At 39.4% G+C, this 14392-nt stretch overlaps 1 protein-coding gene across 1 annotated transcript in view; it reads right to left on the reverse strand.

The window, feature by feature from the left end:
• Positions 1-14392, reverse strand: part of THOC1 (THO complex subunit 1) — a 56895-nt gene that overhangs the window by 13817 nt on the left and 28686 nt on the right. The window contains exons 10-12 of the mRNA XM_002713446.4: positions 13996-14104; positions 11827-11958; positions 993-1093 (exon numbers count right to left, since the gene is read on the reverse strand). Coding sequence (XP_002713492.1) covers positions 993-1093; positions 11827-11958; positions 13996-14104 — 342 coding nt within the window. The remainder of the gene's footprint in view (positions 1-992; positions 1094-11826; positions 11959-13995; positions 14105-14392) is intronic.

Raw genomic sequence — 14392 nt, forward strand, 5'->3', positions numbered from 1 at the left:
AAACTGAATATTTATTTGAAAATCGGAGTTAGAGAGAGAGAGAGAGATCTTCCATCTGCTGTTTCACTTCTCAAATGGCTGCAACGGCCAGGGCTGGGCCAGGTGCCAGGAGCTTCTTCTTGGTCTCCAATGTGGGTGCAGGGATCCTAGCACTTGGGCTGTCCTTCACCGCTTTCCCAGGCACATTAGTAGGGAACTGGATTGGAGGCAGAGCAGCTGGGATTATTACTGGTGCCCATATGGGATACGAGCACTGCAGTCGGAAGCTTAACCTGTTGTGCCACAGAGCTGGCCCCAAAGAAATCTTAAAAAGAAAAAAAAAAAAAAAGCCTGAAGGCAATGTATTGAAGCCAGCAAGTGATAACACTGGACTAAACCCCAGGAAGTAGTAAAGTTAGGTCCCTTATATAATACTGAATTTCTTTGTGTACTAAACAAAAATACTGTCACGTAACAGTAGGTTCCAATTCTACATGGACAGGACAAAAGGAAATGGTCTGTTCTGGATGGAAGCATTCACATACAGAGATCCTTATGAGGTTTTGTGACACACCAAGGAAATTAGAACCCCTCTTGGCTTCAAGCATTTTCTTTGCTTCTTTCAGTTTTAATGTCCTAAATGGCTTCACACCTTGTGAGAGAGATTAATGGCTTAGTTTGCAAGTTAGCTTAGGAGGAGGTCTGAGTGAGGTGAGAAAGGAATAATGGGAGTCTGTAGCAGAGACCTCCATCCACCCAGGAATAAAGAATTCCCCAGAAGCACAAAGTTCAGCAGGAAAGACTTATCTGAGAGTAGGTATGTTTAACACTTGCTCCTTAAAACAGATATCCTACTATCTAAAAACCCCCAGTCAGCTATACATTGCTGAAACAGAAGTATTACAGGGATGGAGCTCTTAACATCAAATTGGTGCGACACATAAAAAAATTACAACAATAAGTCCTTTTCTTTGCTGCTATTTATAAACTTCTTGCTACCAATATTAACTTACCTTTTGAATTTGACCTGCCCCTTGAGATATTGGAATAAAATGAGATACTGCAACAGGATGTGCCGACGAAAGTTACTGTCACTCAGCTGTAAATCCATCAACTACTCAAAAAACAAGCACACACACACAAAAAAGCACATTAAAATAAGTTTTGCCTAAAGATACACATTATGTTACTATAGAAATGGAAGTTTCCAATTCAACCAAAAAAATATTTTGAGAGTGCACTGCCTGTGAGGCATTACTGTACACGCCCAAGGCAGAGCAGCAGAGGTGTCATTTTGATTCCTTGGTTATTTTATGCCGTGAGATATTCATGTTGGTGGTCAAAAAGGTCCCATCTGTGGTCTTGACATCAGAACAAAATAAGGTGGAAATATAACAGTATGGCCACACTGTCTCACATATAAATAATGGCTAAAGGGGAGGTCCATTTGGAAAAATGTATTAACATCCAGGGTGATCCTCTTACAAAGTGCCTGCAACAGAGGAGGTGCTCTTAACAAGGAATGAGAGGTGGAGAATCATCTGTGAATTAAACGGTCTGTCAGATTTCAGAGAAAACTGCATCATACTTGTACTGCCACAGACTGTGGATCAGAAAGGACTTGTAGGTCATTCTGAGGAAGCTTCTTCAATAGCTCTGCATCTGGCTGGCACTACTCTAACAACAGCCACTAGTGAGGAAGGGGAATCATTCTGATTATGTCCATCGGGCACTGAAGGAAAGCTGATGTTTCTATTGACCAACTTGTGCTGGTTCTGCCTTCCAGCCCTAGAGCAACAGATGGAAGCCACCTTCTTCTACGTGAATCCTAACAGCTGGAGCCCTGGCACCAGCTTTAGGTTCAAGTTTTCCAAGTTCCACTGGCTCTGCCTTAAGTGGTATGTTTCTATCTGTTCATACAGCCTAAAAGGCACTAACCATTTTAGTCACTGGAAACCCCTTCCTTACTGCTGCTGTTAGGACTCCTGCATGTCTTAAAAGATATGATCAGCTTCTGGTCAGATTTCTTTCACCCTTAGAAACTGAATTTTTGATTCTCTTATTTACCATATTAACTCTCCCACTGCTGGCAAATGTGAACAACATGCTACCAGTCTTCCTTTCCTCCAACTCCTGTGTGACTTTCTTGTTTCAATGGAGGCTCACAGCAACTCCACTGTCACGTCCCCTCTGCTTTGGCCACCCACTATGTGGCCTCAGCTAGTCCTAGTGAGCATAGCCATCCCACCTCTGAAGTTGTTATCTCACAAACCCAGCTCTCTACAACCTCCCATCTTCCCCACTATCTCATTCAGTTGCTCTCAATATACATAATATTTGGATATTAGGATATTACTGAGACCTAATATCTTTTGAACTCTATTCTCTGCCTGTTGGTCATATCTTTTCATTATAATCCTGTTTTAGTCTAGGTACGAGGTCAGCAGTCTTACTCAACAGCTAAATAAATAGTAATGTATTTAGGCTTTGTTGGCTAAGAAGCATATTATGGATAGCATGCTGGTACCTCTGTGAGCATTTAGAATGTAAACAACTAATAATCATAATAAAAGAAACAGGTGGGAGCCAGATTTGGCTGAGGGCTCTAAGTCTGACTCCTCCTGGATTAGACTACATGGTTCTCTCTTCAACCATTTTCTCTCCAACTTCCTCAACATTCTTGACCCATAATTCTGTCCCATCTACTCAGCATATGGTAACTTTGGATAAAATGACAATCATTGCCATACCAACCCTAAGTCTTCCAATGTGGGCTGAAAGTAGAGGTGTCTGAAGGAATATACCAAGTCACAGAGCTATGCAGAAGGTACAACTGCTATGTTGTTATCTTAACAAGCTTCCTATTCCCTAACTACCAACCTTTCTTCAAGAATATTCTCTCCCCATTCTCCACAGCAACATTTTCAAACCTTTTCCACTTACTGAACACTACTTACTACTCCCTTCTTACTTTCAGTAGGTAACTACCGCTGTCTCCGATGTGGAGAAAAATTCATTAAATTGGTAATCATTTACTTTCTTGATCCCCACAGCTATAAATCAGCTGCACCTTTACCTTTGTTTTCCTCATTTCCTTCTCTCACAATCTTCATTGCTACCGCTAATCTTTCTTTGGGACATCCCAATCTTCCTAAGAACTCAGTTTCATTAGTTATTGGGCAGTTCCTGCAGCTTCAGTCTCTTCTTTCAAATGCCTATTAGCATTACATAACTTCTCTCAAAGATATCTCACATCCTCACTTTATCCTCCCTTTAATAGCAAAATTTCTTGGAAAAAAAAAAGGCTGCATTCACTGCTTCCATTTTGCCCTACAATCTGCTTTGTTATTCACTAATTGCTCCAAATGTTCTGCCAAGATCATCCAATGATCTGTTGTGAAATCCAATGAACACATTTTGTATAGTCCTCAGCCTACTTGCTACACTTGACTTCCATTAGTTCAAGCTTTTTCTTTGTAATTTCACTGTATTCAATCTTCCTCTCCCCTCCCCTCTTCCTCCTTTCTGAAATGTTTTCTTCAGGATTCAGTTCAATGCTTTCCCTTCCAATCTACACTTTCCTTCTTGGCTGATCTCATCTACTCTACAGCTTTAATTAGTACTTTCAAGATGATAACTCCCAAGTCTCAACCTAGATCTCACTCCTGATCTCCTGATTTCTACACACAACAAGCTTTCACATCTTTAATTGAATGTTCAGCTAACACTTGACCAGATTTCAAGAACAAAATCAAACATATTAATTTTCCTCACAAAGCCTGTTCTTCTCCAGTGTGGGCTAATTCCAACGAGAAGCTCCACTATTTAACATCGTAATGAAAGATTTCCAAAAGGAAGCAGCATCTAAATTATAAACAACAGGAGCAAATCTCAAGTTGGAGAGTACGCAGGAAGAAAGAAAGAGACTGGGCCACCAAAAAACTTTTAAGTAGTTCAACAGGCCTGGAATGGTCTGAATGCCTGGCTTGAAGAGATAAGCCAAAGTGGCTACCTTTGTCTTTATGTCCTCTTTACAACATTTATTTCTTACGTTAGAAGATACTTTTTCTTGATAGAAACAATGGATTAAAAGTAGGAGTAAACAGACACTGAATCAGAAGTGAGAAGGGACTGGTGTATTCATTCAAGTCAATCACTTCCCATTATACCTAAGGAAACTAGGCCCAGAGAAATTAAACCTCTTACGTAGGATCACACAGGGTACACAGTGACAGCTGAAGCTAAAACTTGACATAGTCAAGTGTACTCTTTCTATAGTTTCAATTTTCTTTATTATTTTAAAAATTATACTATTTCATGTCATTGGTCAAGCATTCTTTGTAAATGTCTTTGTTTCTTGAACAAAGGGCCTTTTATTGTTCTTGGCTTTTATTACACATCCTGCTCAGGCCTCTACATTCCTGATATTACTCTAAAGCTAAAAAAGGGTAAAGCTATCCTTTTTATTCATTCTTATGTGCCTGTCAATCAATTTCACATGTAAACAATATTTCTGATGAAACTAAAGAAATCTTCCATTTCTATAAATACTATAAAAATCTGTGTTGGAAAACAAAGTATTCAGAGCATTATCATTAATTAAAATCTAATTGTCATCATAAATTATCCAATTTTTAAATTACAAAGTTCAAATACTCAGAGGTATAGTTAAGTAATACAGCATTCATGTACCACTACCCAGTTAGATATTATATCCTACCATCTTTATTTGTCCCAAACTTGTTAAAAAATAATTATGGAAACTGTTAACAAACTCTCTGTATAATCTCCCTGCCTCTTTTGTTAACCCTTACCATGTATTTGATGGCTACGATTCTTACAGGTATTTTATACTATTACTACCTTTGCAGGCATCTATAAATATGCATAAATATTCTTCATATTTTAACTCTGCTGTACACATTACTTGCAATTTGTTATTTTCACACACTAAGTCTGAAATTTAGCCATGCTAATACAAGTAGCAATAGTTCAGAGGTTGGCAAATTTTTCTGTTAATGACCAGTTAGTAAATGTTTTAGGTTTTGTGGATTGTATAGCCTCTGACACAGTTATTCATCTATTCTTATAGTACAAGAACCTTCAGAGACAACAAGTAAATAGTGTGGTTGTGTTCCAATCACACTTATTTACAAAAACAGTCAGTCTGGGGCCAGTGCTGTAGCACTGTGGGAAAAGCCACCACTTGTGATGCTGGTAATCCCTATTAGAGTGCCAGTCCGAGTCCTGGCTACTCTATTTCTGATCCAGCTTCCTGACAATGTTCCTGGGAAAGCAGAGGAATATGGCCCATATACTTGGGTCTCTGCCACCACATGGGAGACCCACACAGAGTTCCTGGCTCCTGGTTCTGGCCTGGCCTTATTCTGGCTGTGGTAGGCATGTGGAGAATGAACCAGTGGATGGAAGATCTCTGTCACTCTGCCTTTTGAATAAACACATCTTAAAAAAATTGGTAGTAGGGCCGCTGTTCCTAGTGGGTAAAGCTGGTGCTGCATAGAGCCTTAGCTGTTTCACTTTGATGCAGCTCCCTGCTAATGCACCTGGGAAAGCACAGAAGATGGCCCAAGTGCTTGAGCCTCTGCATCCATGTGGAGACCTGGAAGAAGCTCCCGGCTTCAGATTGGCCCAGCTCCAGTCATTGAGGCCATCTGGGGAGTGAACCAGCAGGTGGAAGATCTAACTCTGCCTCTCAAATAAATAAATCTTAAAAACAAAAAAGGGCAGTAAGCCTGATTTGCCAACCTTTGCTTTAGTTCATCCACCTTTAGTGCTTTATAGCACTTTATAAATTTACCAATCAATCTCATGCTTATGAGCAAAGGCTATTTCCAAACCCATCACTCGTAAACAATGATACAGTCATGTTACATGAAGATACTTCAAAAAGCTCATGGAAAATGCATAGTATGAAAAAACTGTTCATGGGTTTTGAAAATTTTTTGCACAAAAATAATTTTTTTAAAGTTTTATTTTATTTGAAAGACAGAGTTACAGAGAGAGGTCTTCGATTCTGCTGGTTCACGCCCCAAATGACCACAATGGTCAAAGCTGCGTTGATCAGGAGCCAGGAGCCTTTTCCAGGTTTCCCACCCAGGTGCAGGGGCCCAAGGACTTGGCCCATCCTCCACTGCTTTCCCAGGTTACAGCAGAGAGCTGGAATGGAAGAGGAGCAGCAAGGACTAGAACCAGGTCCCATAGGGGATGCCGGCACTGCAGGCGACAGCTTTAACCGCTACGCCACAGCACCGGCCCTTCAAAATGTTAATTCCATTTTCTACAAACTTTCTGAAGTACTCTCATAGATTTCTTTGTATGTGTAAATTCTCATTTTTCCATACCTTTGAAATACAATTTATTATCAGGCTTTTTAATTTCTGCCAATTTGATTAAGTGTGAAATGGTTGTTTGCTTATCATTTTATTTCCACCAGAGATGTTCAGTATCTTTTATAAGCCATTAAGGTTTCTCCATCTGTAGAAGTTACTTGTTCATATCATCTTTCCAGTTTTCCATTTGGTTGGCTTGCATTTTATCAATGGGATATTCTCAATAATCTTTTTCAGTAATATAATATTACTAGAGATTTTTACAATTTAGTACTACATCTTAACTATCTTTCCTCTCATGATTGATGCTTTTTATATCTCAATTACATATCACATTTTTTTTCTAAATGTTTAGAAGTTTTGCTTTCCTCATTTGGACTTTCAATTAACATAGAATTATCTTTGTTCAAGGTCTGATATGGACTGAATTTTAATTTTTCCATATTGATAAGTTATCTCAGCAAAATTAAGACAAATTCAAGGGGCACTGTGGCATAGCAGGTGAAGCCGCTGCCTGCAGTGCTGGCATCCCTTATGGCTGCCGTTTGAGTCCCAACTGCTCCACTTCCAATCCAGCTCTCTGCTATGGCCTGGGAAGGCAATAAAATATTGCCCAAATCCTTGGGCCCCTGCACCCACATGGGAGACCTGGAAGAAGTTCCTGGCTTTGGATCGGCACAGCTCCAGCTGTTGCAGCCAACTGGGGAGTGAACCAGCAAATGGAAGACTTCTCTCTCTCTCTGCCTCTTCTCTGTAATTCTGACTTTCAAATAAGTAAATGAATCTTTAAAAAAAAAAAAAAAAAAAAAAGGACTGGGGCAACTGTTGTGGCATAGCTGGTTAATGCCCTGGCCTGAAGCGCTGGCATCCCACATGGGCACTGGCTCAAGACTCAGCCACTTCCAATCCAGCTCTCTGCTATGGCCTGGAAAAGCTGCAGAAGATGGCCCAAGTCTTTGGGCCCCTGCACCCCAGTGGGAGATCCGAAAGAAGCTCCTGACTTCGGATCGGCACAGCTCTGGCCATTGCGACCAATTGGGGAGTGACCCATCCGATGGAAGACCGCTCTATCTCCCTCTTTTCTCCCTGTGTATACAAATGTCTCAGCACTACAGTTGGTGACTGATATCCCTGGATTATCAGTTACTGGTATGCTAGCCAGGGAACTGTATTGTTATGGACAGAGTTTGCTATCATACCCCAGGCAGCACAAAACAACAGTCCTTGAAAATTACAGTGCCACTTTGTTTCCAGGGGAAATGTCTTTAAGAAAGAAGGTACGGTAACTTCAAAACACACTGATTTTATTTGTAAAATCCATGTCTACCCAGTTGCTGCAACTGGCTAGTCTCTTAACTATAAAGTTGGATCATACTTGCCATTTGTCATCTCGTGGCCTTCCCTAAGGAAAAATTTGATAATATTTATATAAGCAAAACATAATGCTTCTGGATCTTAACATTCTCATTAGACAGGATCATAGGTTGTCTACAGTGATGACCAATGAAATGACAGGCATTTAGCCTAGTGGTTAAGACACGGGCATCCCACGTTGGAGTATCTAGGTTCCCTACCTGGCTATGGCTCCTGACTCTAGCTTCCTACTAATGCAGGCACTGAAGGCAACAGTCATGGCTCAAGTAACTGGGTTCCTGCCACCCATATGGAAAACCTAGACTGAGTTTCCAGATTTGGCTGAGCCCAGCCCCAGCCAGTGTGGGCATCTGGGGAGTAAACCAGAAGGGAGCTCCATTTGTCTCTCAAATAAGTAATATTTAAAAAAAAATTTTGCTCCAAATAATCATCTAGATTTCACTTTAATAAGCTCTTACCAGCAAGAAATAAAGCACTTATGTCTCTGCAAATAATCAGCTTTCCCATTACTTCATCAGAAGAAAGTTAAAAGTAACATCAGACTAAAAACTGGCATGTAGTTTGGTAGAATGGCCGTTTTGGGAGCCCTGAGATTTAAAAGACCATACAAGGTATTTTAAGGTATGGAGATGCTGGGTGGCTTCTTCCAGAGGAGCAGCACAGTTCATAAAATGCAGCATGTTTTTCATGCTGTAGGTAATGCATTCTAATTATTTTCACTTGGATATTAATTAGCAAACACTGAAAATACTTAGAAATATGAAAAATATACAGAAAGGGTTCTAAACTTAAAAAGTTGTTGCTTAAGAGGCAACAAAGAATGAAACTGAATATGCAAAACACTACATGCCTCACGACCTCTTTAGTACAATTCTGAGCTTTTTTCTTTTTCATATTGTAAGTTTTATGTTTCTCCAAGCTGTTTTAATGTCCTCCATGTCACTAATTAATGAATTCCAGCACTTAACTGCAAAAATTCATGCTCTCCAAACTGCTAGTGAAAGCTCACAGGATTTTGGCTAGGAGAAACTATTACAAAGACATGTCTGATAAAATAAATGAAGAATGATATAGCAGCATTAATGTTACAATCCAATGTGGAGATATCTCTGAAAATGTTTAATCCTGTTACCCATTATTAAAACATCCTTTAGAAATGTTCTCTGTACAAAAAAAAAACAAAAAACAAAAACAAAAAACAAAAAAACAAAAAAACTTTTAAGACACCCAGAATTTAGAATACTTGTCATGTCCTGAGAAATGCATCCTATAACTCATGTATGTAACTATTACTGAGTGTTTTGTTTTATAATTTTTCTACCCTGATGACATATTTAAACTGACACTTCAGCTTTGATATTTTCTTCCCCCCCCCTTTTTTGAAATATTTATTTGAAAGGCAGAGTTAGAGGGGCTGGGGCAGAGGCAGAAAGAGACAGAGAGAGACAGGGGTGGAGGGAAGAGGTCTTCTACCCACTGGTTCATGCCCCAAATGGCCGCAACGGCCACAGCTGTGCCGATCTGAAGCCAGGAGCCAGGAGCTTCCTCCGGGTCTTCCATGTGGGTGCAGGGGCCCAAAGACTTGGGCCATCTTCCATTGCTTTCCCAGACCACAGCAGGGAGCTGGCTCAGAAGTGGAACAGCCAAGTCTTGAACCAGTGCCCTATGGGATGCTGGCACTGCAGGCAGCGGCCTTAACTGTTATGCCACAGTGCTGGCCCTTCTTCCTATCTTCTACATAGGGTAAAAATTTTGGATTTTTTCTTCAACCAATAATTAATAAATATATCTGAAGTTTTAAAGATCCAATCTGATGATCTCTTTTATTACATGAATTAAATCAGTCGTAGGTGATATTACTGACATGTTTGAAACTAATTCTACCTTACTTTCTAGTCCTTTTCTTCCCCTCTTGCTGATATTAGATTTAGAAAGCACTCTGGATCCCCCCCAAACCCCACCCTTTTAGTCTCTGCTGAGAATTACAGGTTAGTTTTCTTTTAGTGGTTACCCATTTAACATACATAAAAAGTCTCAAGTTATTCAGACTCCTGTCTTCCTTGAAGATCACATAGAATGCAGTGAGTTTAAATTATTCATTAAATCTCTGCTTTCCCTCCCCATATTGTCATCTAGCTGTTTCACATTAATTCTAAAAATCAGTTAAGATTTTGCTGTTATAATAGCAAATTTATTATCACAATTTTCAATTTTTATGCTCACCACTGCTTTCTGTATCTCACTCCTTTCCTATGGATTCAATTTCCTTCCTCTTGAAGAACATCCATTAGTAGTTTTTTCAGAATTTTTCCCAGCCTTTGTATATAAATGTCCTTCTTACATCCAGAGTCTTGAATGCACTTAGCTGGGTAAAAAATTCTATACTGATAGTTATTTTTCTTCAGCACTTCATTTCTCTGCAGTCTTCTGGTATTGATGGCTGTTATCTGTTAGAAATCTGCCAACAGTCAAACTGCTGTTCCTTCCCAGGATGTGTCTCTGTTTACCTTTGGTGACTAAGGTTTTCCTTCTTCCTCTGTATCCCCAGAGCTACAGCATGAAGTACTGAAATGTGTGTTTAACTTTCTTTATTACTCCTGATTAGCTGGAGCACACTTTTAATCTGAGGGACTGATATTTCCTTGAATTACTTTCTGTGCAGTTTCTATACCATTCCCTCAATTTTGTTCTTCAGAAAACTTACTAGAGAAATGCACCACAGCTTTTAACTGCTTTTTCACTAAAACATGAAACTATTTCTATGAGATACATGCTGAATGATGTTATTATCACTATCTTCAATTCAGTAGTTTTCCTCATCTATGTCCAATCTATAGTTTAATTCTGGGTGTTATGCTTTGGTTTCAATGATTTCCAGGACTCTCAATTAAAAGGCTATTTCATTTCTGCCTGTTTGCTGTATGATTTCTTGCTCTTTTTCAATGGGTGCTATCTCAATTAGCTCTGAGTACCCACAACATACACAAAGTCTTGATCAGGCTGTATAGTTCACCAGGAATAGATACACATATATCCCAATAGCCGATTTTGCTGAAGATCCTTCACTGGATTTCTTTATGGATTTTTGAACTTTAATTTACCAGAGAGTTTTGAGCAGGAGGCTTTTCTTTTGGGATGTTTGCTTACTTCCTCCTTTTCCCTCTGTACATCCTTCCCTATCTAGCAGTTTTTGCAATTTCTTTCACCAGGGCCCTAGGCTCAAGTCTAGAAAAATCTTATGATGACTTGCTGGAGCGTCTCTTTCATGAGCATACAGAGGAGACTACAATCTAGACACTGAACAAGCAGATGGACATAAAGCTGGGTCTTCATTAACCTCAGGTCTTCTTATTAAAACCACAGCCACTGGAAGAAGACTGGCAGTATTTTTATGTTAAGTGGGTAAAGTTTCACCCAGTCCCTGGTTTCAAGCAGTGAATCTGGCTCTGGCCCCTTGTTCCACATGGAGTACATCTGATTTCCATTATTTGTAGCCAAACTCTTGGTGCCTTCACCTACTTTGGAAAGAGTTCAACAGGCCACAGCTTCAGTTTCAATTACTACTTGACATTTCAGGTCCATGAAGACATTTATCTTGTTTCTGGAAGCCCAGCTTTGCTTTTTTGGTTTTCTTTTTTATATTTTCCCTGTCATGGCTATGTATTTGGAGCAAAGGAAGTGAGTTGAAACAAACTCAGTATGTCATCTTGACCAGAAAACTTATAAAACCCTTTAAATCTGAACAAAATAAACTTATTACAATGTATAAATAAGATTAACAGGGAACTTTCAAAATCCTTATCTGTACCTAAATGATAAATTAGTCACAAAATATTTTCACAAGCACACACTGAATCCTAATCAAGTTTAAAATATATACACACTTGAAATTAAACTACAGGTATTCTAAAGTATGTCTGTAAAACAGATTCACTGTAAAACCTCTTTCACCTTTGAAATCATATTAGTCCTACTTGTGCAAGGAAGAAATGGGATTCGCAAACTAACATTTATCAGTTCCAATTAAAAGAAACAATTCTATTGCCCTTAATTTGAAAAGGCGATCAAATGGAAAAAAGGAGATAATTTCTTATTATGCTTAGTGAAAAAGAAATATTTATACCTTTTCACTTGTTAAAAATTTTGCAAAATATACATGTTCTCCTCCTGTTTTCAATTCTTCCATCTTTTTCCTTGAGGCCTGAGTATCATCTAATTTATAACTTTTAAAAACTGCTAAAACTTCTTCAGAATACTGCAAAGTAAAAACATCAGTTAGTTCTATTTAGTACTGGTACCACAAATTTGTTTAGTACTTTTCTGAAAATACCTAGAATTTACTCTCAATGAATCAAAGATGTATATTGTGAGGCATATTAAACAAGAATCATCATAGCAAAAAAGTAGTAACAACTATTTAGTATGAGACTTTATCGTTTTTATCGTACTGTAAAAGTAGTATTAAACGGTCTACTCCAGAGGGAACACGCCTTTTTTTTTTTTTTTTTTTTTTTTTTTTTACAGGCAGAGTGGACAGTGAAAGAGAGAGAGAGACAGAGAGAAAGGTCTTCCTTTTCCATTGGCTCACCCTCCAATGGCCGCCGCGGCTGGCGTGCTGCGGCCAGCGCATGGTGCTGATCCGAAGGCAGGAGCCAGGTGCTTCTCCTGGTCTCCCATGGAGTGCAGGGCCCAGGCACTTGGGCCATCCTCCACTGCACTCCCGGGCCATAGCAGAGAGCTGGCCTGGAAGAGGGGCAACCGGGACAGAATCCGGCGCCCCGACCGGGACTAGAACCCCGTGTGCCAGCGCTGCAGGCAGAGGATTAGCCTATTGAGCCGTGGCGCCGGCTGGAAACATGCTTTCTTATACAGTTTGTAAAGGAGACAGAGAATGGAATGTTTGAGAATAGAGCTGTTCCTTGGTATCTGCTGGGGATGGATTCTGAAATGCCACCCAGATACCAAATCTGTGAATTTTCAAGTACCTCATGTAAAATAGCATCATTCTTGAATGTAACCTATACACATGCTCCTATAAACTTTAATTCACCTTTAGATAACTTATATAGTGCCTAATACAACGTAAATGCTACATAAATAGTTACACTGTATTTTAAGGGAGTAACAACAAGAAAAAAAGTCTATACCTATTCAATACACATTCAGTTCCTTCCCCCGCAGTATGTTCTAGCGCAGTTGGTTGAGTCCACAGATGTGAAGGTATGAGTTCCTGGCTCTCAGCTGTGTCCTGGACCTCTACCTGCCTGCCATTGCAGGTGTTTGGGGCTGAACCAGCATATGGGAGTTCAATCTCTTTTCCCCTCTTTTTCTTAATAAAAATTGTTAAAAATTTCAACTTAGAAAACATAATAAACATTATGTTACATTTTGAAAAATAGTTTTTTGAAAGGCAGAGTTACAGAGAGAAGCAAAGAGAGAGATCGATCTTCTATCTGCTGGTTCACTCTCCAAATAGCCACAACAACGGGCCTGGTCAAGTCAAAGCCGGGAGTCTGGAACTTCATGCAGGTCTCCCATGTGAGTGGCAGGGGTTCAAGGACTTGGGCCATCTTCCACTGCTTTCCCAGGCTATTAGCAAGGAGCTGGGTTAGAAGTGGAACAGCTGGAAGCTCATATGGGATGCTGGTGTTGTGTATGGAAGCTTAACCCACTGCACCACAATAGCAGCCCACACTTTACGAGCCATCTGTTTTTCTGGGATTTTAATTATGATGAAAAAGATAACAATTGCTCAAGAAAAATGAACATAGAGGACTGTTCTAAAACAGGAGCTGACAAACTTTTTGTAAAATATAAGTATTTTAGACTCTTTGGCCCATATAGTCTCAACTTCAACTATTCAACTATGTCATTTGGATGGAACACAGCTGAAGATTAAATGAATGGTCATGGATGTATTCTAATAAACCTTTTTTTATAAAGTTTACAAAGCAGCAGGTTGGATTTGGCAAGGCCAGTTTGCAGACCCCTGTTTTAATGGGAGAACAAAAATAATTTTGTGCAAATAGAGAATGTATTGTGCAAAAAAAAAATCACCAATTTATGTTGACAACAATCACTATAATATTAAAAAGGGCTATAATCATCAATTTTTAAATCCCCAAGTTACTTAGAAAATACTCCATAAAATTACTGGTTTAAAATTAATTTACAATTTAGCTTTGTATATTATAAAATAGATATAAAAATTTAAGGTGGACAAGAATTTAGTTTTTGGTCTGCCATTAGCTATCTATACTGGGTTTCTGATAGTCTGTGATTGGCAACTCACCTTAAGAAAAGTTTTCCATGAAATCTTCTCATAGCATTGCACGGGGTTCCTGAAGTAATCCTGAAGTGACCAGAATTTTCGATACAGGTTGTAATCAATTGGGATGGAGCTAATAAAATAAAAGTTACATTAAAGATGTCAAATAGTTTAACAAATATCAAAATATTCTTATTTTTTAAAATTTATTTGACAGGTAAAGTTATAGACAGTGAGAGAGACATAGAGAAAGGTCTTCCTTTTGTTGGTTTACTCCCTAGATGGCCGCAATGGCCAGAGCTGCACTGATCCGAAGCCAGGAGCCAGGTGCTTCTTCCTGGTCTCCCATGTAGGTACAGGGGCCCAAGCACTTGGGCCATCCTGCACTGCCCTCCTGGGCCACAGCAGAGAGCCAGACTGG

Source organism: Oryctolagus cuniculus, chromosome 10 (genome assembly GCF_964237555.1).
Source record: "Oryctolagus cuniculus chromosome 10, mOryCun1.1, whole genome shotgun sequence".
Lineage (NCBI taxonomy): Eukaryota > Metazoa > Chordata > Mammalia > Lagomorpha > Leporidae > Oryctolagus > Oryctolagus cuniculus.